Raw genomic sequence first — 25,740 nt, forward strand, 5'->3', positions numbered from 1 at the left:
TAATGATCACAGAAGAATAAAAATCTTCAATAAATCAGGTGAAAAGTGACACTTAAAGCATCTCTCGTAGCCTTTTATTAACACTTACATTTTGCCTGTCTCCAGTTAAATGGGCAAATTCGACCATTTCATTTCCAAACTGGCTGAATATTTGCACAAACTCCTGGAAACTACTGACTTTTTCTAGCTGTTCCATAGTTGCAAGAACCTGAAAGATAAGGGAAAAAACTGCAGATCATCAAGATACCAAACAGAAACCATTATTACTAATTTAGGAATATTATTATTTGTGAACACTTCTAAACAATGTCACATGAAATGAATGGATTTCATTACAATTTAAGTACTAATAAACCAAAAGCCGGAAATCGAACTTTAAATTATTAATCATGCTTCAATCAAAATGCGTTACACACATTTGAACACTCAAACACACTTTCTTCACTCTTCCCAATATCAAGAACAACAGGATTCAGTTTCCATATTTAGAAAAATATTCCTGCCTATTGCTTTTACAAACATAAGTACTTTAAAATTATATGCTGATAATACTCTATATTATAATTCTCAACTTTAAAGTGCAATTTCAGATGCATTGTTTTCAAAGTCTAAAGCCATGCTTGCACAGTCCAACAAGTGTTTTATGATTGGCAACGTGCACAAAAAATGCATTCACAAAAGAAAATTTTAAAAATATAGAGATGAATTAATATAGCTTTACGTTTCCCATAACAGCTGAATTTAAAATAGTGGCAATTTTTTATTATTTCTATATAAAGCAAAGTACTAAAGTTGTAATAAGCTCTTACTGAAGGTATGTAGGAACATGTGAAATCAGTATTTTTGTAAAAGTTCAGCAAAAACTATCACATAGGCTATAAATTATTGAAGCTATCTTGCTGAAGGCACTACAGTATGGTTTACAACAGACATTAACATTGGAGCAATTCAGGTTAGATGTATAGTATAGAATCCCACAGTGATCTTTCAAATCCAACTGACTTCAGAAGGAAAGACAGTTAAAGTAGTTCTTTGTTGTGTCTCAGTCTGAAGATAAGAGCCCATGGAAGCTTAATGAACTGTACTTAAAAGGGAGAAACTTCAACTCAGTTTTTCATTTCTATGGCAAAAGAATTTTCCACTCAAGTAAAAAGCAGCCTCCTCTCTGACAAATTTCCCTTTCCCTACAACCCACAATCTACAGCAAGTGTTCCATGCAATACTAGACTGCATTATCTGAGAATGCTACATTATGCAGCCAGTTCCACAAACACTGCAGAAACAAGAACTTCCATTATTCAGACGTTGAATCTCTGTGAGCAAGGATGCAAAGAACTTAGAAGGAAGCCACACAACAATGAAGATATGAAAATGGCTGTATAAAAGCAGAAAAGTGAACGGGGGAAAGGAAAAAATAAACAAGTTAGGTTCCAATATTCTTATCCAAAAATGAATAAAAATATGTAGGTCAATCCAAGAGTAATGCTTCCTATTTATTTCCATGAAAATGACAACAAAGAACACAATAACACTATTTGATAGAACAAACTCTCAGCTACAAAACAATTTTTCAACATAGTCACCACTACTGGATATGCATTTGCAACAGCAATGAACAAGAACCTGCGTGCTCTCTATGCACGTAAAACACTGCACCAGCAAAGGTGACCCACTGAAGTGCTGGTGCTGAAATGCACCACTCCCTGCCTCACTGTGCTCCCATCCACTGTTTGGTCTCCATAAATGTTCAGCAAGTGCCAATGAATGTCAATGGGAGCCATTTTTTCTGCGTGGAGGAATTCAGTGACACACCTTTGCTTCATACACGTCTCCATGTCAGACACCATTCTGTCAGAGTGCCTCTTTGCAAAATGTAGCAATGTTGGTGGGAATGTTCAACCTCTACTGCCATACCACCAACATGCACCTCTGACATCATAGGCCAATGTAATAAAATAGGAGGCATTGCTTTCCGAGCAACTCTCATATAGGAGTAAATATATCTAATCCTTCTTGGTTTAAGCAATTACAGTATTCCATGAGTATGGCCTTGGATGCAAGAAACTTCTGTTTCAGTTACCCTAGAGCAAATGTTTCTGTCATGACAAATCTTGTCAAATAAAAATTTCAGTGAAAGCACACATTCCCATTACTGCTAACAATTGTAGACATTCCAGGCAGAAGTCACATTCTAAGGAACTACACACAGAAATAGTGTAGATAGCCCTAAATTATCTAAAGCTTATTCAAGAAGATCTTAAAATTCAAAATATCCATTATGTCTCCAATTTTTTTTTTCATTATTATTTTAAGATTTCTTCACCATGAAACACTCAGATACTAAATGAAATGCGAGGAGTGGTGCTCCTTGGGAGTTGGCATTGGAACACCATTATTTAATGTCTTTGTCAACAACATGGACAATGACACTGAGCAAATTCGTGGACAACACTGAAGCTCTGTGGTATAGTCAATACACTGGAGGACGTTGACAAGGCTTGAGAAGTGGCCCATCTGAATATCATCAAGCTGAACGAGGCCAAGCGCAAGGTGCTGCAGCTGGGTCAGGGCAATCTCAAACACAAATACAAGCTGTGCAGAGATGGAGAACAGCTCTGGAAAAGACCTGGGGGTCTTTGTTGATGACAAGCAAATCATGAGCTGGCAGTGTGCACTTACAGCCCAGACAGCAGAGTGCATCCTGGGTGGCTTCTAAAGAAATGTGGCCAGCAGGTCAAAGGGGGTGTTGTCCCTCTCTGCTCCACTCTGATGAGGCCTAACATGGAGTACTGTTTTCAGCTCTGGACCCACAGCATAAGAACAGGGAGCTGTTGGAGTGAATCCAGTGGAGGACCACCAAGATGATCAGAAAGTTGGAGCACCTCCTGTGAAGAAAAGTAGAGGGAGCTGGGCTTGTTTAGCCTGGAGAAGAGAAGGCTCCACAGAGATCTCATTGCGACCTTCTACTGCTTAAAAAGGGGCTACAGGAAAGCTGGAGGGGAACTTTTTCCAAGGGCTTATATTGATAGGTAATGACTTAAAGATTTGATTAGATATAAGGAAGCAATTCTTCACTATGAGAGTGGAGAGGCACTGAGACAGGTTGCCCAGAGAAATTGTGGATGCCCCACCCCTGGAAGTGTTCAAAGCCAGGTTGAACGGAACTTTGGGCAACCTGTCTAGTGGAAGATATGACAAGTGTATGGAACTAGATAGTCTTTAAAGTCCCTTCCAACCCTATCCATTCTGTCATATGAAAATGTTAATAATTAAATTAGAATTTAGTATTTCACATCTACTGCTGCTCTATGAATGTCACTCTTCAGACTGCAGTCTTACGCTAACATCACTTCAGGGCACTTCCATATTTTTATCTGTTCTGCATAGGATAGCAACACCCCCGCTGTCACTTCATTACTCATTGTTCTGGTGCTTCTGATTTGATTGGTGACAGCAAGTGGAGCAAGATGTAAACTTACTGATGAGGTGACTAATTCTGATAGAGAATGAAATAAATTGTGAAAGGCTGGAAAGATGTGAGCACAGACTTAAGAAATACACACCATCTAAAAACAGAGATGGTGCAGAGGATGCACAGGCAGGAACAGAATCATCAGGATTATCAAGCAGAGATTTGCAATTTTGCGGTAGATCACCATTCTAGAAAATCTCAATCAGCAGTCTATGAATCATTTTTCTGTCTTTCAGCATTTTTTTCACTCAACTCCTCTTGATTCACATGAGGAAGATGATTATGACAACTAAAACGAAACTGTTCATAAACCTTAAGGTGCGCAAGTCCATGCGACCTGATGAGATCCATCTGCAAGTTCTAAGGGAAGTGGCAGATGAAGTTTCCAAGCCACCACTCATCACATTTGAAAGGTTATAGCAGTCTGATGAAGTTCCCACTGACTGGAAAAGGGGAAACATAATCTTCATTTTCAAGAAGAGAAAAAAAGAATATTCAGGGAACTACAGGCCAGCCAGTCTCATCAATGTGCCTGGCAAGATCATGGGAGCAAATCCTCCTGAAGGCCCTGGGAAGCACGTGGAAAATAAAGATGAGGTAATTGGTGGTAGCCAATATGGCCAAATAGACTCCAAGATGAAAATGCAGCTGAGATGTTCTTGACCAAAAAGCCAGCATCTGCTCCAGTTGACATAAATGATAACCTTCTTCTGCCTCTATTCTCTACGTCAAATTATACTACACCATCTCTGATTATTCGTACACACTGCTTAAGACCCTGTAAGTTTGCAGATGACATCAAGTTGGCAGGAAGTGTCAATCTGCCTGGGGATAGGAAGGCTCTGCAGAGGGAACCACATAGACTGAATTGCTGGGCTGATGCCAATGGGATGAAGTTCAACAAGACCAAATGCTGGGTCCTGCACTTTGGCCACAACAACTCCAGGCAATGCTGCAGTCTTAGGGCAGAGCATCTGGAAGAAGTGTGGAAGAAACAGACCTGGGGGTGCTGTTGGTGATCAGCTAAACATGAGCCAGCAATGTGCCCAGGAAGCCAAGAAGGCCAACAGCATTCTCACATGTATTAAAAATAGTGCAGCCAGCAGGAGCAGGGAAGTGATCACCCCCCTGTACTCAGCTTTGTAGAGGCTGCACCTGTTTTGGACTGTGTTCAGTTTTGGACCCCTCGCTACAAGACAGACATTGAGGTCCTGGAGTATGCTCAGAGAAGAGCAAAGAAGCTGGTGAGGGATCTGAGGGATCTGGAGCACAACTCTGATGAGGAGCAGCTGAGGGAACTGGGATTGTTTAGTCAGAAGAGGCACAGAGGAGATGTTGTAGCTCTCTACAACTACCTGAAAGGAGGCTGTGGTGATGTGGGGGTTGGCCTCTTCTCCCATGTAACTAGCAATAGGACTAGAGGGAATGGCTTCAAGTTGTGCCAGGGAAGGTTCAGGTTAGGTATTAGGAAAAGACTGGCCAGGCGATGGAATGGGCTGCACAGGGGGGTGGAGGAGACACCAGCCCTGGGGGTGTTCAAGAAACATTTACTACTACTACATGCTTTAATGGAGTTATATTGGTGGTAGGTGGATGGTTGGATGACATTGGACGTCTTTCCAACCTTGGTGATTCTATTACTCTATGATCTCTCTATCATAATCTCTTAAAGGAAGACCTGCCCTGCTATCCATCATACCATGACCTGACACAATTTTCAGAGCACCCTCTCAAACAATGTGCCTAAATAACGAAACAACATTTGTTTGACTTCCTAGAGAATTACCTTACTGGTTCCATAAACAGACACAAACATTCTCAAACTCTTGTAGTATGTACAGAAAGTAGAATGCAGTAAAACTCAAAGTAAACCACAAAGACTAGGTGACTACAGCAATCACAGTAAGACACACTTGCTTTGGAATCTGACTTGATTTTTTATTTTGTAATACTTTCAAAATCAAAACCTGTTTCTGCACTTATGCTTATTGTATTCATATCACTATCACATTTGGACATTAGTTGGCAGAATGGCTGCAGACAAAGGGCTCAGGGAAGGAAGCAAAAAGAATCAAATGCACCACTCTGCTGCAAGAGAAGACCAGGCTGCAAGTAACAACAGGAAATTAATATTGATAAAACTAACACCACTTTGACCGACCACTGGAAGAAGAAAAGGCACTAAGATAGCAAATCAGTACTCGTAAGTCTCAAGCCAGACTGAAGCAATTATTATAGTCAGTGCAGTTTCCAAATCTTGGGCTTGGCTGTCTTGCACCTATAAGACACAAAATAAAGCCTGTCTGAAAGCATACTGGGAAGAAAGATAGAAAGCATGAGAAGTCAAAAGAAGAAAGAAAGGCACTACTCTGGATAAGGAGTTGAAAATTAATGAGCAAAATAAAATAAAATAAAATAAAATAAAATAAAAAAAACAACTTGTCATTCTGAGGGTTACATTTTACAAATGCATTTTTTGATCTTTTTTCATTTCAGTACATTGGGCAGTGCGGCAGAAATATCCTATGGTCAAGACAGTACAGTACATGAAGTAGATTTTATTCAAAGTTTAATGGCCTTCATGCGCTATTTAGATCAGCTACATAGTTTTAAGCTAAGTTTCAAGACACAAGCTAAACTGCACAAAAAACTTTTAGTCTGTAAGACTCTGAACTAGCACGTGCTTTTAACAGCTCTCCTCACAGCCTTTTGTCATAGATAAATTCTGAATGGTATCCTTGTCTTGTTTCGGACAGTAGAAACATCTTCTTTGCCAAGGAGAAGCTTTTATTGGCTTTTTAACTGACAGATAAATAAGCAGTAACACAGCTTTCTCTTCAGCATATTAAATCAACAGAGTAATATAGGTCACGTAAAATGTAAAAAGTCATAGAAAATATTATTCCTCTTTACTCATAGCCATCCTACTTTGGATATTTGGTATTAGGCATACGTAAAATATACATTTTTACCTCTTTATTTTCCACTTTCCCCTAGAGATGCAATGAAAATACCACTTCATCTAGCAACATTCTTTTGCATTAACTGCACGTATCAGTTAAACCAAAAAAAGATGCTACAAATACCTTGTTTCTAGAAGTTATTATTTGCTTAATAACTACTCTGTCTGCTAACACCAGCACTTTTGTGACCGAAGAAAGTAACAGCCTTGCAGCTTTTACCACGCCTGTTTTGTCCGTAAAGATCGTTATGTGGCTATCAGATTCGGGATGATCCAAGCTTGCTACATCTGTAAGCTGTGCAATAGTTTCACCTATAGGGAAAAAAATAAATAATTATCATTTCATACTATTTCATACTACTCTGTGTCGTTATTAGTACTTACGAGGCATTCCAGAGCAATCCACGATTCCTTTTTACTTTGTTTTGCTTCCTGTTGTTGACTGTTGGTGGCACCCTCTCCAAAAAGAAATCTGTATGATTCAGTACTGCCCCATACATCCATCTGTATGTAGCACTGATTGTCTTAGAGTGGTGTACAAATATTTAGGTGGAAGGGGTGGAGTTACAAAGTTTCAAATGAGAAAACACTCGTGGAAAATACTTCTCCAATTTTCATAGAAAAAGTCAAATCAGTATCAACACTTGCAGAGCCATCAGAATAAGGGAATGGTATACAGCAAATAAAGAACTACAAATTCCTCTCTGCTTTCCAAATTTCAGTTAGCATTTCCATAATTTGTTAATTTCATATTTCTGTAAAGATTTCTATCACAAATCATGATTCTGTGAAGTTTAGAGAGATTAAAAAAAAAAAAAAACCAACAAAAAACACCTGTATAATTTACAGGACTGAAACATTACAGTGAGACTACTGTGCTTTATTTTATGTACTGTGCCAAACAGTACGTTGTCAGAGACAGAAAAGAAAAAAGACAATGAAGCACTGATTTTCATTTCATGAGCATCTTTTAGTCAACTATCTTTTAATATAATAAAAGTTAAGGAGGGCCATTTGACAACGTTTATCGTTACTGTAATTAAAAAGTTCATAGATCAATGCAGTCAATGAATCTCCTTGTCTGAGAAAATCACAGGACTCCATCCTGCTAAATCTTCTGGTGTACCCTAAGTAATAGTGCAATAGAGGAAAGGCACAGAGCCTTTCATTACTCCATAGCTGCAGAAGGACTGCCAGGAAACAGTACTCAAGCAAGCTCTAAAATAAGGCATACTTTTTATTAACATCCAAGACAAGATGATCAAACCACAGCTAACTTGCAAATCATCCTTGAAGACAGAACCCAGGACATTTGATTGAGTCCCCTGGGATTCATCTCCAAAACCACAACTAAGATAGTACTCCTAAGCATTTCAGATATTCACTTCAAAAATCTGACAGTCAGGGATCCCACACAAAGAATTTGAGAGTACATAATGAACCTGAAAATAATTTATAAAAACTCTACACAATGAGAAAAAAAATGACAATCCTTCAAAACATGACTCCATGTTTTGTAGTATTTATGGATAAACTTCTCTCATCTGATAGTTATAATCCCTTGAGCTCTCAAGTTGTCTGAATATGTATTGGCCTATGGCAAGGAGCTTTCAGGTCAGGATGTAAAAGCAGAAACTAAAAAACACAGATGTAAAGTGCTTTTCACAACTGAAGAAAAAGATGCACAACATAATTATCTCATTTCTTACTCTAAGTGATTCACCTTCTTGAAAATGAATTACTGAATCATAGGTGAAGCAGAAAGTCATATAAAGAGTAATCAGAGAATGTAGAGAGAGCTGCAAAAACTGCTTGTCAAATGCTCTGGGCAGCTCTAAAAACTAGTGACTTCTGACAACAGAATAAAGGATTTCTTCTCTGCCGATGGTTCTGCAGCTACTGGAGTAGTAATGGTGACCCAAGAGTAAGCTATGAGAAAAAAATGTTGTTAGTGTAATATGCTAGGGAACATAGCTAGGCATACATTTGTCATGTAGGGGTGCCGTGACTGAGACTGGCAAATTAGGGAAAATTTTTCCCCGATGACAGAAAGAAACAATTGTCACAGCCTCTTCCATGAAGAGTTAACAAGAAAAATTTGGGTAGCTATAAGACCAGTTGACCTTATTTCAAGAATAATATTAAAAATCATAATGGAAGGCCTTACCATATGAAGGATAAGAAAGCAATTGGAAAGAGCAAGCAGAGACTGCAAGGGTGAATAGTCACTTACCAACCCAAATACTATAATGATGACACCCTCTCTAGATGTGAAAGTAATGGATGTTGTGTATATTGGCTCTATCAAGGTCCTTAATGTGACCTCTCATAGTGTTCTTATCACTAAGTCATGAGATATGGACTAGATAAGCGAACAGTTAGGTGGATAGAAAACAGTCCTGACCATGAAGCTCAGTGGTAGTAATCAGTGACATAGGATTTCCCTGGCAGCTGGATACCAGTGGCATCCCTCAGGGACTGACATAAAGGATCAGAAAGGTTCCCTGGACAATCATGTTCAGCAAGTGTGTGAGCAATACCAAATCATGTGAGTGTCTGATATGCTGGAGGACAGGGATGAGAGAGAAAGAAGGACTGGCTGGACAAGCAATCTGACAGGAAACTCATTAAATGTATTTGCATGCCTGCAAAGGCATATAACTTTGTCCTGTATTTGGGCCAGTGCAACACTATACAACAATACAGACTGTGGTCAGCAGCCTAGAAAGAACCTTATAAGGAAGAACCTAGGGGTCCTGGTAGATGATGGGTTGGGGACGGCAAAGAAGCCTAACTGCTTGCCAGGCTGTCAACAAGAGAGTAACCAGCAGGCTGTAGAATTGACTCAGCCCTTCTGCTTGGTACCTGTGGGACGGTATATGGGTATCATGCCCTGTTTAGGCCTCTTAGCCAAGAAAAACATTAACATAGTGGAGCATGTGACAGGAAAGGCTGAATGAAGTGAATTTGTTCACTCTCAAAGAGCTCAAGGATGTATACTACTATCCAATGGGCAGGAATAGAAAAGATGGGGACAGACTGTTCCTAGAGGTGCATGGTGATAGGACAAGAAACAATAGATGAGATATAAGAAAACGTTTTTTCAAATACATGGGTGGCCAAACACTTAACAGTATACAAGAGAAAATGCAGTGTCTCCATTCTTGAAAACAAATGCAGTTTCCAAAATGTTATTTTGTGATTCTTTGTATCCATCTCAAAACATTGCTTTTCAACATGTTTAATTTATTCCTTGTGTGTACTAAAAGACAAGACAAAAATAGGAGAGAGCTATCACTTCCATTTTACTCCACGTCTTCCTTGAGGGTTATGCAGTCAACTGGCAGTGAGCACTGAAAATGTTATGACACTAACTCATTCTTGACATGTGTTTTTTCTTCTAATTTAACGAGTCTCTCCTTAGCTTTGGGGAAAAATACCACAGATGGACATCTAAAAACATGATTCTTTGAGTTATATTCCACTACTATACTGTTACTGTAAACACTGACACAGTGCAAGAATAATGTTAGGCAAAATCTGCTACACGACCCTCTGCAGCGTTTTATGATTCTTTTTAAGTAAATCAAATTACAAGATTTATTACAAGGAAATAGTCATAAAAAGTCTGAAACACTTGAGATCACTGATTATACTCTTCACAAGAGACAGACACAACACATCATCCTTCAAAGCCTTTGCAGGATATACAATTTAAAGACTCTCTACTTTTCTTAGCAATAGAAATAGTTCTAAATCCTCTAGGGTTGAGATCTATCTTCTATGCCATCCTGGTCTCAGATAGGATAGAACTGACTCTCCCTTTATAGTGTCTGATCTGATGCTATGTTTTTGTTTTATGAGAAAAACAAAACTGACAACACACAGATGTTTTAGTTGTTGTTGAACAGTACTAAGGACATTTCAGCTTCTCAGCTTCTTGTAGTCCTGCCAGTGATGGGGGCTGAGGGGGTACAAAGAGGTGGGAGTGGACAGGCAAAGGTATATTCCATACCATATGACACTGCAAAAATCACCTTGAAAAACAGCAGTTGGCTGGGGGAGGAGCCACTGCTTGGGGACTGGCTGGGCATTGGTAGGTGGGCGGTGAACAATTGCTTGCTCCAACAACTGTGTGGTGCTTAGCTACCTGTCGGGTTAAACCACAACATACATCTAACAACACTTCCCTTTAATTTTTGAGGCATTGTCTAATTTACTGGCTAAAAGGATGTATAAACAACTCCACAATATCCTGTCCTAACCAGCTAAGGGCTTTCTGCTACCCAGGCCATCAGAATATGGCACCTCAACACCTCAAAACCAAACAGACATGAGAAATGCATGCTTTAGCTGCACACAAATTTTCATTACAAAAACTTTGTTTTCATTATAGTAAAATGTTCACAAGTGCAGAGGTAAGCCATAACTTCACATGTGAAATCCCAGACTTAACTCTATTGTCACTCCTTAACACTTCATCAATATATATGTAATTTTACAACACAGAACATTTTCTTTAGGGACAGGAAGATCATGGCAGGCCAATTTCTAATTCTTCTGCTTCCTTCTTGTGCGTGTACAATTAGAAACAAAGGAAAACAAAGGCTATTTTAAAGAAGGCTTCTCCTACTTTTCCCTTTATTTTACCCTTGCAGAGATAAAGGGAGAAGGGAAGAAGAGTTCACTCTCTCCTCACAGAACTTAATACCTTAGGCAAACTACAACTTCTCATAAAATCCTTCTCATCCCACAAGAACAGTTGGTGCAAACAACAGTGTCCCATGGCTGGCTGAAGTTTTTGTGGGAATCCCACATAAAGCTTTATGCTTGCTTGCTACATGTATTGTAATGTATAAATCCAGTATGCAACGTTGACATCTCCAGTACTGATGGCTGATATAGAAAAAGACTAAAGAGTTGACAGTTTGGGCTTTTCAAACTAGTCATATTCACTGATGAATAGTTTCCACAATGATTCTTTTATACGAGTTATTAATTGAATATAACTCTCCAGGAAATTTTACTGGCTTGCTTCGGAATAGAAAAGTTCTTCAAAATGGCACTCAGGCAACTTGCACCTTGAGACTGTATTTAGAGGACAATTATCCATAAAAATGTGTCTGCACAAAGGACTCTCTAGCCTTGTTCAACACTTAACAGTCCACAGAGTTACACTAGCAAAAAAAAAAAAGCAAATAAAAAAATCTAAATCGAACAATAGCAGCAAACATATATAATATATTGAATATTCCATGTAAATCTTCAGTTAGATCTAATACACATAGGCTTGAGAGTAACTGACCCATGCCAAGGGCAATTTGAAACTTGACAGAAAAGTAAATAACCTATATCCCCACTTGTCTGTACTGAGGGGGAGAAAAAACAACACAAGAAGTATAACCATTGCGTGAGATAAAACAGTGCAGCCGGAGTATTTTTAGATTCTGAGCTCCTTCTGGATAAACTGATAGGAAGGGGTTGGAAAAAGAACTTAGCCACAAAATAGCTGGCAAGTCAAGAAACAGAGATTCACATTGCACTGGTCTTTTAACAGCTGAGATTATCAATGGAAACTTTCGGCTTGTTAGCATTTTACTTGGATCTTTGAAGAGAAAAGACATGCTTTACATAACAAGTGGAATGTTTTCAAATTAGGACATTTCTGTTTGCAGCCAAGTTTACTGGAGCGGCCATGAAACTTCAGCCTGAAGTTTATCTAGAATAGTCTTTCAAATCACAAAAACAGTCCAGTGTTTTTCTTTGCTACTCATTGCTGAAGAATTTCCAGAGGATTTCTTATATTACTATGCTCAATCTGTAAGCTTTTATTTTAAGAACAAAATCAATATTAACTGCATATGCCAAATACATTAATGGTACGCATCCCCAAAATTTCAGGCCAGCACAAGGATTAAGCCAGAAGAATGCTAGCCAAAAGGCAAGATCCTCAGGCTTTTGGGCTTATTGAAAAGATATAGAACAAAGTAGTAAACAAATAAAAATAAATCTCACAAGCACCCACAAGTCCTCTGTTTATCTTAACAGAACCAATTACAATAAGCTGGTCTTGGAGTACAGCTCCTGCTGGCTGACAAGCCATTAGTGTTGAAGGAAGGCTCATTTATTTGTCAGCACATCTGGAAGCTCAAGATAGACTTTATGCTTCCTGTGGCTTCAGGGAGACAACCCGTCATGCTGGTAGGCACTTCTGCCTGCTTCAAGCAGAACTTCCCATTATCTAAAAGTATATGAAAGAAAAAAAAAAAAGAAAAAAAAAGAAAAAAAACCCACACCCAACTACAACAATAATCATTTAGGAAGTCTAGTAAAACATCATGCAGTGGGCATATCTGGGAATGTGGTTTCTAGCACGACACTGAATTGCCTTACAGTATCAGAAAATATAACCCACTGTTTCCATACAGGGTGGCTTCTAGGAGGAGGACCATGACAATAGTCAACTTGATCCCTTGTCCATACTTCAAATTAAATCCATACACCCAGCAAGTCTGCAACAAAAACGGTATCCAGCAAAAAGAAGAATACGGTTTGGTATTTTCGTTTTACTGAGGGGAGTCATCAGATGAATGATGTGAATCATCTTACTGAGTGCTGATGAAATTCGGGTTGACACTGACCTTAATTCAGACATTCAGATTTAGAAAGCAGTGACCTCAAATTACTTTAAATACCCCACTGTTCTAGCTTGAGAGCAATAAACTCTAAACATGTTCTCTCAACATTCTGATCTTTGTTTCTAAAGACATCATAAAAAAAAAAAAAAAAAAAAAAAAAACCCAGCAGTCAGGTAATTCATTCTGGAAAAATATCAAAGCCACCACACAATTCCATCGTCTGCTGATAGAACAACAACAATTTAAGCAAGTGACCAAGGTAACAGACGAGGCCTCGAATGAAACAGCAGAAGAGGATTAAACAATTAAATAACACACTAAAGTTCTTACGTTACTTCAAACAATACAAATACTGATCCAAATTGGGCACAAGCACAACAGGTTACAAATTTCATGAGTAACTACGTACCTGCTCTCCTTGCTTCAATGCAAGCAATACTCATTTCTTCTTTCAATTCATGATTTTCATTGGCAATAGCTTCACCTACTGTAACAAATCTTCCAACTGCCAGGTTAACTGCTTGGCCCACTCGCTGAATTGCCTGCAGAGTCTTGTCAGAACGCTTTGGTTTATCCTTGTGGTTAATGAGAGTAGTTATCTGTGAACAAGTAAGAGTCAACTATTAGAACTCTATACAAGATGTCTTTTTAATATCGTTGGCAAGTCTTGAGCAGAATTCAGAGACAGTTTTTTAGTATACTAATAAAATACAGAATGGAACCACAATGTATCATTTAACTTGTTAGAGAAGGGGGGGGGGGAAAGAACATAATTAAATTTGCTCATCTGCTACGATTTCAGCTTGTCCCAGATCCGAAAGAATTGAGGGAGTATTTTCCTCCTAAACTACCTAGGTTCTCCTACCAGTCAAGTCTATTGTAGAGCAAGAGCATAAAAGCTGTGCCTGTAATGCTCATATCACACCCAAGGAAAACGCAGGAAACAGTGTAAGATCTGTTCTGCTTCACAATTTGGTCAATGTCCAAGGCCTTCAGCTAAGATATCACTAAGTATTGTTTCTAGAAAAAAATTTCAGGTGCAAAGATCTTACTGGGGCTAGATTTAAATGCCAGGAGCTGACTTACTCATACTAGCAATATCAAATACCTTATAATGGAAAAAACATCAGTATTTCAGAAAACACTGCACCACCACCACCTTGTCCCTCCCCCTAGAAAAGAAGAAAAAAAACCCTAGAAAATACTAAAAGCATTCCCAATAAATAGTGCCACTTTATTCAAGAACTGCTATGGGAATTAAGAATATTTTGTCCTAGAATAAAGCATCATTATAGAAATGCATCATCTACTCAGTACCTTCTTACATATGTTTTCCTCTGTCCTACTTGTACCCAAACCACAAGCTCCAAAGGAACGTCACTTTCTACAGTTCACATAACAAATCTGTCCCTCTAAGAGTCCTTCAGTTCACCAACCTCTCTCCTCAAAACCTAAAAATCCTTAAATAGAGGTTAAGATGAAAACAAAATCCTATTAGAGAGTAAACCAAACATATCTCAACACTTTCAGGTTCATTCTAGAATTGGAGTGATATTACCAAAATGGATTAATTCCTCCCCTCCAATTACCATTACTTCATTGGAAATTCAGATTGATGTCAAATGGATCTTAAAAGCACACAAAAAACTGCAATATGCATTTTCCAGAATTCTTGCATTGTGAATGCTCATCATACAGCAAATTGTCCAATACCCATGGGTAATCTACCAATCCCATCAGGCCAATACCTGGCCACAGACAGTAAGAGTACACAGAGCATTAGCCCAAATGCTGAGAAAAAAACAATTTGCTAAAGAGTCACAACTCTGTTTCCTCAACTGATATTTAAGCAAACAGCAACCTAACATTATGTAAACAAAGGACTCAAACACTCACTGAGTTAATGACTTTTCAAAAGTATGTAGAATAACAAATAGAATACAAGTTGGATGCACATCCTGCCTGCAAGTCTGCCTCCCACAGCATTTCATAATAGCAGAAGTTTAAACACGTTCTGTGTAACCCTGAAAAAATGCATACAAAACTAACACTGCAGAATGAAAGGAATCCCACGGTCTGTTACAAATCTTCAAGGGCATTTAATCCCATATGTTACCATAGAGGTATGTAAATGACAAAAATCGCTAAGATGTCACTTTCAGTTGCTTTAATCATTTTTAAACGTTTTTAGAACATTTTCATTTGAGAACACGGGTGAAGTTCACCTCTTCAGCACTCTTATGAAGATAAGGAATCACCAGTACTGCATGATTTCAGACAGAGAGAGCCCCCTCCATTCCCACTATGTAAGCTGAAGCAAGAAGCAGTAGCATGTTTCACCACCAGCATCATCTAGTCTGTAACACACACTGAAGTAGTTTGTAAGTGCAGGTAAAGCTTTGCAGATCTTTCCTGGAATAGATAACACCCAGATGGGTAATATAATTTCTTTGGGACTAGCTATATTACAGCCACTTGAGCAATCACTGTAATGTTAGAATGGAAGGAAACTCATTGACCAATAGACATCAGTCAAGTGATCTGATGCACACAACAACTCCAGGTAAAGCTACAGGTTTGGGGCAGAGTGGCTGAAGGACTATGTGGACAAAACAGACCTGGAGGTATTAGTCGACATTCAGCTGAACAAGAGCCAGCAGTGTGCCCAGGCAGCCAAGAAGGCCAATGGCATCCTCTTTATCAGAAATAGCACAACCAGCAGGAGCAGGGAAGTGATCACCTCTCTGGAATCAGTTCTGAAGAGGCAGCACCTTGAATATTGTGTTCAGTTTTGGGCCCCTCACTACAAATGTGAGGTCCTGGAGTGCGCCCCAAGAAGGGCAATGAAACTGTGAAGGGTCTGGAGCACAACTCTGATGAGGAGCAGCTGAGGGAAGGGATTGTTCAGTCTGGAGAAGAAGAAGCTCAAGTGAGACTTTATCACTCTCTATAATAACCTGAAAGGAGGTTGTGGCAAGGTGGGTGTTGGCCTCTTCTCTCAAATAACTATCAACAGGACTATAGGGAATGGCCTCAAATTGCACCAGGCGAGATTCAGGTTGGACATCAGGAAAAAATTCTTCACTGATAGAGTGGTCAGATGCTGGAATGGGCTGCCCAGGGAGGTGGTGGAATCACTGACCGCAAAGGTGTTCAAGAAGCATTTTGATGTTGTACTGAGGGACATGGTTAATGGAAAATATTGGAGATAGGTGGACAGTTGGAATAGATGGTTTTGGAAGTCTTTTCCAACCTTGGTGATTCTATGGTTCTATATCAAGATATAAATACCTTCATGCCTATTAAAGTGCTATCAACACTACAACGTTAGATATGGCAAATGTAGCCTGTACTGATACAGTAAATTTTGCATAGAAAAATAAGTATATATATGCTTATATATAAGCATATATACCCTGCACCTCCAAGAGCGTTATCTAAGCTCTGCTTTAAACTTAAGGCCTCCCATATATTTAATTCTCTACATACTGTATCACCCAGTTACTAACACTTGTAGTGTCTGGACAGGAGTTAACAACTGCAGAGATTACCTGTAAGCCTCGCTGAACAAGAGAAATACGTTACATACTGTTTACTTAAGAATTTACCTGCCAGGTGCTAGAAAGGAAACAGACCTTTCAATGATGTTTACATTCTGTTGAATAAGAAGTCATACTTTTACATGAAATACTTGTGCGAGATTGAGATGATCAGCTTAAAGATTGTGTGATCTCAAGAACTGTCAGTTACATCCCTTAGCATCTTGTGGAAAACAGCCTTCTCCCCCACAACATTACTGGAACAAACATATAGCCATAACAGACCAAGCTGTACTTGATATTTAAGGAAATGAGTTCAATTGTGGCAGTTTCCAAGCAGCTGTTTTCTTAGCTTTTGGAGGGCTTTCAGATATGGCATTTAAGTTGTTATATGCTTCATGCACAGGAAGCATCATGGCAACACGCCTCACTAAAAATATCATAGTGTCTATTTATTATCAGTGTAATTAAGTCTTGCATGACAGAATGAAGTGATACTTAAGAGACTGGGTTTCAGGAAGTGTTTATAGACTACTATATATAAAACCAACGGAAATGTAGCTATTTCACAGCCATTTCCACAAACACAGAAGTTAAACTGGGAAATTATGATGGAAGGTACCTTACACACCTCCTCACACTGCATGCTGTACGTAGGATGATTTAGGCCTACGTGAATAATGCTTGTTATTGCCTCACCTTATCAGATTTCCTGTTAGAGCAAATACTTAAGGTATTTATTCTGTAAACCGAGGATTAGCTATAGTCTTGTAGCAGACTTAGATTAACAGCTCATCTTATGTATCGCATGTTTTCACCTTCCAATCTTCCATTAATATCATATACGTAGAAAACATATTTTTGAAATAAATACAATGACAGCAATGGAAAGCCTTTGCTAAGAAAGTGCAATAGCACTGCATACTAGGCAAGAAGATATAAACACAACAGGAGCATGCCACAAAGTACGTTTAGTTGCAGTTGACAGGATATGTAAAAACTTTGGCCACAGCAGTCTCCTCACAGCTCAAACTTTTATTAACTCATATTAAGCTGGGAGCTAGGGGAGTGGGAAATGACTTCTAATATTACTTTTGGGCACTGTATCTCATTAGGTTTTTATGTAACTTATGTAACCAAGGACAGACAGGTCTGGTTCATTCAGCCAGAAGGCAGCAGACATTGCTCTAACATCTACCTCTGCTACAGAATACAACCATACTTGCAGGAACACAGGACATCCACTCCTAAAGGCCTACGAGCAGAACTGTCAGGAATGCTTCTCATCACAGAAGACAAACCTCAGGGAACTCAAGAGGTGGATGAGGAAGGACTACCTGCTTACCTGTCCTAGGAATCAAGTCTGTCAAAATTAGATGCATGTTTAGGCACGAGGAAAAGTCTTAGTATTTTCTAAGATTTTGAGCACTCATCTACAAAATATCCACATACACGTACACACCCCTGTATTTTTTTGTTTGTTTGTTTTGTTTTTGTTTTTAAGAATTAGAAGGCCTTATCTTCCTACTCAGGTTTTAATTGTATGAATTCAACTCTGAAAGTTTTTAAAAGCTAGAAAAGATTCACAAAAATGAAATTTTGGATGCTACTTGAGAACACCCAAAGGAGGGTGAAGGATCTTGAGGGTAGGAGGTACGAAGAGCGGCTGAGGTCCCTGTGTTGGCTCAGCCCAGAGGAGCTGAGGAGCTGAGGGGGGGCCTGATGGCGGCTGCAGCTCCTCACAAGGAGCGGAGGGGCAGTGCTGAGCTCCAGGCAGCTGGGAGTTAGGGAAAGGGTCTGCACAAGAGGGTGGTGGGCATAGAATAGGCTGCTGAAGTTCAAGGAGTGTCTGTTCAATGCTCTCAGACATATGATCTGAGTTTTGGGTGGTCTTGTGTGAAGCCAAGAGCTGGACTCAATGATAGGTCCTTTCCAAATCTAGATATTCTGTGATTCTATGAAATGCAACTGCATTAGTTACCGATGCACTAATTAAATGTAGAAACCCATGTTCTACTTAACATGAAAATAGTATTTGAAACATCTGTCTCTGCTTTATGAACAATTGAAAGAGAACATTTTATTCTACATTTTGTTCCTGTGTATGAAAGGACAACCAACCCCCTCTTGCACAAGTCCCACAGAACTCAACACATTGTACAGGGCCTCAAGACACTATTTCTGTAAAAGAACAGCTTGCAAGAAGCAATACGATACTGCTACCATATATTTACATATTTTCCTCACACTGCCTATAAACAGGATGCAAAAGACAGTACAAAAACTCTGCATGAACAAGAATACTGAGTTCCTTTATGCTTAGAATCATAGAAACATTCAAGTTGGAAGGGATTTCTAATGGCTGCCTGGTCCAACTCCTTTGCGATGGACAGGGACACCTACAGCTACATGTTGCTCAGAGCCCCACCTTGCCTGACCTTGAATGTCTCCAAGGATGGGGCATCCACCACCTCTCTGAGCAATCTGTTCCAGTGCCTCAACCACTCTCACTGTTCAAAAAAAAAAAAAGAGTTTCTTATATCCAATCTAAATCTCCCCCCTTCTAGATTGAAACCATTTCCCCTTGTCCTACCAGAACAGACTCTGATAAGGAATTTGCCTTTTTTTTCTTATAGCCTCCTGTTAGATACTGACAGACCGCTCTCAGGTCTCCCTAGAGGGTCTCTTCTCCAGGCAGCCCCATCTCTTTCAGTCTGTCCTCACAGGAGAGGTGTGCCATCCCTCAAATCATTTGTGGCCCTCCTCTGGTCATGCTTCAACAGGTCCACATCTCTCCTGTGCTGAGGACTCCACATCTGGATGCAGTACTTGCAGTATTGAGATTGTTGTAGTTGCATCTTTATAAGAGGACTTTCCAAAAGCATTTTATTGCTTTTCTTTCTCAAAAGCCTTGAGGAAAGCGAATGAAATAAACCACTTTGACAACCTGCAAGCTAATTCACTTATCTGCAGGCAAGTGCTTATAGGAACCTCTGGCAATCTTTCACATGTAGCACCTGACAAGCTGATGGCTGATAAGCCAAGTTTGGACAGGAAGAAAGAATAATCCAGGGTGGGCAGTGACAAGTAGAAGCTGGCAAACAGCGCAAGAAGAGCCCTACCAAATCAGATTGCCAGCCTACCTAAACTAGTGTCTCCAACAGGGGCTAAACATGTCGGGTACCTAGGAAAAGATTCAACAAAAACAACCCAAGTAGAAAATAAAACAAGCAAATGAGATACTACTCACTGTGTTACACATGTATCCAGAGTTTTGATTAACTGCAAATTGTACTTTGCATTTTAAAACAATATTTAAATTTGTACTTGTCATGCAAAACAGCTTCACATGTAGACAGTATTATTTTGATGGAGGTCAGAAGAGCTCTCTACACTCCCATCTTTCTGATCTAGGCTTCAAAACCTACCTCAGACCTCTGTAAACTTTGCAAGGAAAGACAAGAGTTCACTCAGAACTCCAAATTTGAATACACACCTCAGATAATTAGCTTCATTACTATACACTTGTTACACATTCTTGGAATTGTTTAGTGAACAAAAGGATTGAATTCAATGCAAGGCTGTACTAAAGCAAGGAATGGCCTTTCCTTGTGCTGAATGCATTTTTAGAAAAACAAGGCTCCTTTAAACTTCAAGATTCAAACCCAACACCATCAAAACGATTATCCAAAAAAGCAAAGATACAGATGAACTTGTTCAGTTGTGATGTAGACTTCTATGACACCAATTTATTTCCTCTAGACTGTTTTGGGGGCATTTGAGATTTCTCCACTCCAAACAAATGAAAACTCTGGATTTTTTTTTTCTGTGTGATTAAGATTATTTCCAACTTTTAACTTCTTTTCTTTTTTTAGAAGTTGCTAAAAGGAACTCTGAAGAAACAGAAGCAAACAACACAGCAAACAACAGACATCAGTTTTTGCAATCCATGGACTCTTACACATTATGTGGAATTGATAAATATCCTAATAATGTTACTAAAATAACACTGCTGTAAAGGAGAAATTCACTTGCTTCGTAAAATTCAATTTTCACAAACTCCTTGAAAATCACTGATTCAAAGATACTTGGCAGAAAATTGACACTCCTGCCACGCTCCTTTCTCTCTCCCCACCCCACACAGAGCAGAGGAAGATAGGGAATCCTGAACAATGTTCAACAATGCTTGACCACTGATCTAACAACACTGAAGTTTTCAATCTTTTTGTTATATGCCTTATAAGTCAGACAAGTGACTTATCTTCTTGCCCAAAAGAAGGTTTCTTTAAAAACCAGTGACAGTGGGGAAGATACGTATTTTTAAACAACTCAAGTTTCAATTCCATTCCCTTTTTGAGAGGATGTGGGGAAATTTAGAATGAGATTCCCACTTCTGAGCAATTTGACACTTAAGTTGGGAAAAATATTTTGTTTTAATTCAAATTTAACTAATTTCTAATGTCTAATCTAACATTTTCTGATTAAATATGTAAATCAAGTGCCCCGAACATCATGGTATATGTACTTATTTATCCTAAGATAAAAATAAAAATAAAATGACCTTTAATGCCTTTGCATTCTAACAGTCACCACACAGAAATTTTACTGAAATGCACAACGTCCTCACTAGAAAATGAACTTGAGCTAATGAATGCAATAATTGGTCTTAATGGTATAGAAGCCAACAACAACTCCTCCTGTTGCTCTCCAGTTCAGTACCTTCTAACCTGAATGGATAGATTTCAAAAATACAGCTATTACCCTCTTTTAATTCTGCACCTTGAAATTCTGGGCAAAAGCAAGTCGAACAAAACAAGAACTCAGATGGAAGCCCATTGTTTAAGGTGTGCTTTCAGATGTGGTCAAAACAGATGCACACATTTTCAGCACCAGAGAGATGCAAGTCTCAGAAATAACTCAATTTACAAACATGATCAGATAAACCTAAAACCAAAGACTGAAGGCCAAATAATTATTGTGGCTTTCTTGTCTAACTTGCCTCTGTTAGCTCACCTAAACCTCTGTGCAAGCAATGCCTGAGACACCTCTGATCTTCTCAGTCAGAAAAAGTCACTGTTGGGGAACTAAGAATTCAGATATTGTAACATAGGATGTAACACAAATACCACACTGATACTGTCTGCAGTCGAGACCTCTTCCAATTCAAGTCGGGACTGGATCCTGCAGATGTGGAAATAGTTGCTTGCTAGCCCCATAGGCAGCTTCACTGATATGAATGCCAGTCACACAATGCCTTGTACTGCATGTTACAGACAGGATAGTTTTTCAACCCTTTTTTAGAAGAAGCTATCTTTGCAGTTCTTTTGCATACCACTTCAGTTCAGAGCAACATCTGGTATTGCTTCTTGAAAAACTCGTGCTTGTCTAGGGATTAACAGAGAAGTACAATGTACTCTGGAAAAAGGCTTTGCGTGTAACTATTATCCACTTACAGAAATGTAAACAACAACAGCAACACAAAACTTGCATATAATTTAGGAACCATTATCTGAAGAGCTCACGAGTAAATTACATTTAAATATTCTTCAATTTTACAACTGAAGGAATTTCAAAACATAATAAACTCTGATAATGAAAGGGCACATTCCTTACACTGCTTTAACTCCCACATTTTAAATCCTTGTAAGTTGGGACAGTACGTCCTTTCCAAATAGCTTTGATCCCTGTGAATAACAAAAAGGCATTTACAACACTGAGTTACTAGAACTAATTTTCAGCTTCATTTTTACTTGAAAATACATAACGTGCGGTTATAAGTGGTCATATTCATCCTGCTTAATACAAAAAGTCCATACCAAAGTGTTGCTTGATGACAAAATCTACCATGTAATATTTTTCCATATAATTCTGAAAGAATCACAGTATTTGCTCATATGTTTTTTGCAACTTGTGTTTAGGAGTTATCCTAACATTTCACTATTCATGTAAGCTATAAAAACAAGAAATCATCCCGTTCACTATACAAATTATCAATTAAAAAATAGAACCAGATTCTACATTACTGCTCAGTTACCCCTTGAACTTTAAACAAGACAGTACAACTCAACAAGTAGAAATGATGAGGCTTTAGCTAGTAAGGGTTACGCTTTGCAATGCAGAAAGCAATGGTCTCATATTACCATACAGCAATTTCATTAATCTATAATCAGAATTGTTTGCAATCATTCATTCTTAATTCATCCACTGGGGATTTCAGTACCTAATTGAAAACCATCTGTTAACAATGCTGAGTAGCAAGAAAGCTGCTCTCATTCTTTACGCGCAGGGCCGCTGTGAGGCAGTTTTGATGTAATACTCTGCTGGAGAACTACAAAAATGTGCTTAATCTATAGAAAAGACGTTAATCAGATCTCACAAGTGTAAAAGATAAGCTTCCTTTGAAAAAGAGCAGCTGATTTTAAGCAAAGTCACTATGAAGTATCTTGCTTCAATTACTTGAAATGTTACAGCAATTCATTTATGTTACGAAAGCTGAATATCACAATGGAGGTGCTAAGCTGAATTCAAAGCCAATTGCACCAGTTAGAGTTTCATGTGGTAAATGTTCCAATGCAATTTTCTTTGTAAAGCAGAATATCATTAGTGATACTGATATTAAAAAACTAACATAACATTAAAAAAATATTCACCTATTTAAAATATCCTAAGGTATTCCTATGCTCTCAAATATACCTTAAAAACCACAACTGTAAGCAACTATCTCCCTTTCACCGATTCCTAACAACTCAGCTTCAACAATTAAACAGTCAAATAGGAACAAGCCTCAGTGATGAGAAATCTGCAACAGCATCAGCCCAGAGATGCATCTGAGGCTGTGGTACGACAGAATTAATCACAGGATCTACTGTCAGATGATGAACTCATGTGGTTAACTTTCCTGCATAAATCAAAGAGAAAGAAGCAGTCTCTTTAAAGGGCACAGAGTACATAGGGTAGACTGAACAGCTGAATTGCTGCAAGCTTCATTTTCCAGAAAAATGTATGTTTGTATAGAATAAAAGATTCATAATACAAAACACAACGCCATAAATTAATCCAAAATACCTATGGAACCAAAAGGAGGAGACAATGAGTTAGTCACTAATTGAATCTAATGAGGTACAGCTCTGTAAACAAGCAGCATACCACATGCTTCCAGAGTCAACAGCAAAGTTAATGTGTACGATGGCAATCACTGCACACTTTCCCTGCAGTACCAAATTCTGTCTAGTTTAGCAGGAAGTTTCCTTCACTCAGTACAAGTTACAACATAAGCCTCTACACAGTAATTCGTAATTTTATTACTCTACAACAGTGCCAAGTCTACAGTGACTACCAAATTAATTCATACAAGAAGAAAATCGTGGAGCTGCTCAAAGCTTGGAGGTTGGCAGAATTCTTAAAGTACGGAAAGAGAAATATTTGTACCCAAGAAGCATTTTAAAAGGGGAGCACTCATTAGATTTTTTTCCTCTCAAGTGCACTGAAGAAAGTAGTAAGTTTAAGACAAACATGGACTACTCTACTTTTTCCATCTCCAAGAGGAGCCATAAGGGACAACTCCCAGTGTTTGGCACCACATTGGAGCAAGCGCAGTCAACAACACGAGAAAATGTTAAAACCTTCTGGAGAAGAGAAAGGCCTAGAAGTATCCCAAACATGCAGCAAAACAAGGCAGGCAGGGGACTTCACGGAATAAGTCTCTCAGTGCATCCACTGCATGAGAAATGCAAGTAAGCTGAAATGGAGAAAAGCTCACACTTTTTTCACATTCAGGAAGCAAACAAAAATAAACATTCATTATTTTCAGGAAAGTTGCCCAAAGAAGTCAGAGACAATCCTCTACCTAGTCTCTAAAGCATGGATGTACAACATTTGGCTTGCCTGGGATGCAAGTGGAGAGGAATTGTCTTGTGCTACATATAAAATAGCTAGTGGATATAGTTAACAAAACTTAGTTTTTTATTTGTTTTATTAAAAAACAATAACAAACATAAAATTGGGGGAGTGGACATATATGCTCTAAAGGAAGAAGAGACAATATATTCAATATACAAAAAGCTCAGAAGTATGCCCGTAGTCCAATATAATATTACAACTCCAGACTTTTGAACATTAGGTTGCATACATGACTAAAGCATGATGCTGAGGAAAAGCAGGATTTTTTTTTTTCCAGTTTTTGCAAACTAGTGATAGAAAGATAGATTCTAAGTGTGCTCTTGGGATATAACTGTTTTACAGTCATTAGTAGAAACCCATTAAGACAAATCCATGACTGAATAATCCTCAAGAACACTAGATGTGCTTAGAAGAAACAAATATTTGTTAAAATGTGTCACATGTGTTAGTTATCACATAAGTGACAATAGAATCTTTCACATAAGTTTTGACCGGTTTTGGCACCATACATGCATGCGTCCCCACAAATAAGACTTATGAAGCAACTTTGCCACATCCTGATAAAATATTCTTCAGTAAGGCCACAAAGAAAGATCCACATCCATGGTACAGAACTGAACGCGAGCTGCCGTCCCACATTTTGCTGCTACTGGGTACAACATAAGCAATCTAGCTGTTACCGGGCACCTGAGGTCTTCTAAGACAACAGGACACAAAAAAGCTTTCCCAAACACAATATTAATCTACAGATAACACTCAGTGTCATGCAAAAGTAGCACGCTGAACTCCATGGCTGCAGTTCTACAATACCTGTCTCTTTGATTGAATATGCTTGTTCAGTTCCATGCAGAATAACAGCAGTTTCACTAAACAAAGTAACTTACCAGCTCTTATAGTTGGTTTCTTCAGGAGCATAAGCCTGATAAAATCAGTTACTGATTCAAAGTGACAGTAGAAGAGGCTATGAAAATATTAGGCACAATGAACTAGAACAACTTTATATACCATTCACTAGTATTTCAAGGAACACAAAGATGTAACAGATGATATCAGCTTTTTCCATGCAACCTCCTTCTTAAAAGTAGATTGATAGTTGAGGTATAGAAGTTGCCTGATGCTTGTACATTAATACAAAAGATGAGGCAAACAGAAGTAATGGACAACCAAATAAAAATTACATACTGGAAAAGACTTGATATTTGGTGTTTCTGAAGGGAAATCTTGCCTGAC

The 25,740-nt window shown here is 38.6% G+C and overlaps 1 protein-coding gene across 1 annotated transcript in view; it reads right to left on the reverse strand.

Annotated features, from left to right (window-relative positions):
- CTNNAL1 (catenin alpha like 1) overlaps positions 1-25,740 on the reverse strand; it is a 58,622-nt gene that overhangs the window by 28,164 nt on the left and 4,718 nt on the right. The window contains exons 2-4 of the mRNA XM_042839929.1: positions 13,482-13,671; positions 6,559-6,746; positions 89-208 (exon numbers count right to left, since the gene is read on the reverse strand). Of these exons, the coding sequence (XP_042695863.1) occupies positions 89-208; positions 6,559-6,746; positions 13,482-13,671 (498 nt within the window). The remainder of the gene's footprint in view (positions 1-88; positions 209-6,558; positions 6,747-13,481; positions 13,672-25,740) is intronic.

The sequence above is a fragment of the Centrocercus urophasianus genome, unplaced genomic scaffold (genome assembly GCF_019232065.1).
Source record: "Centrocercus urophasianus isolate 14NV4802_14NV808 unplaced genomic scaffold, USGS_Curo_1.0 seq_11, whole genome shotgun sequence".
NCBI lineage: Eukaryota > Metazoa > Chordata > Aves > Galliformes > Phasianidae > Centrocercus > Centrocercus urophasianus.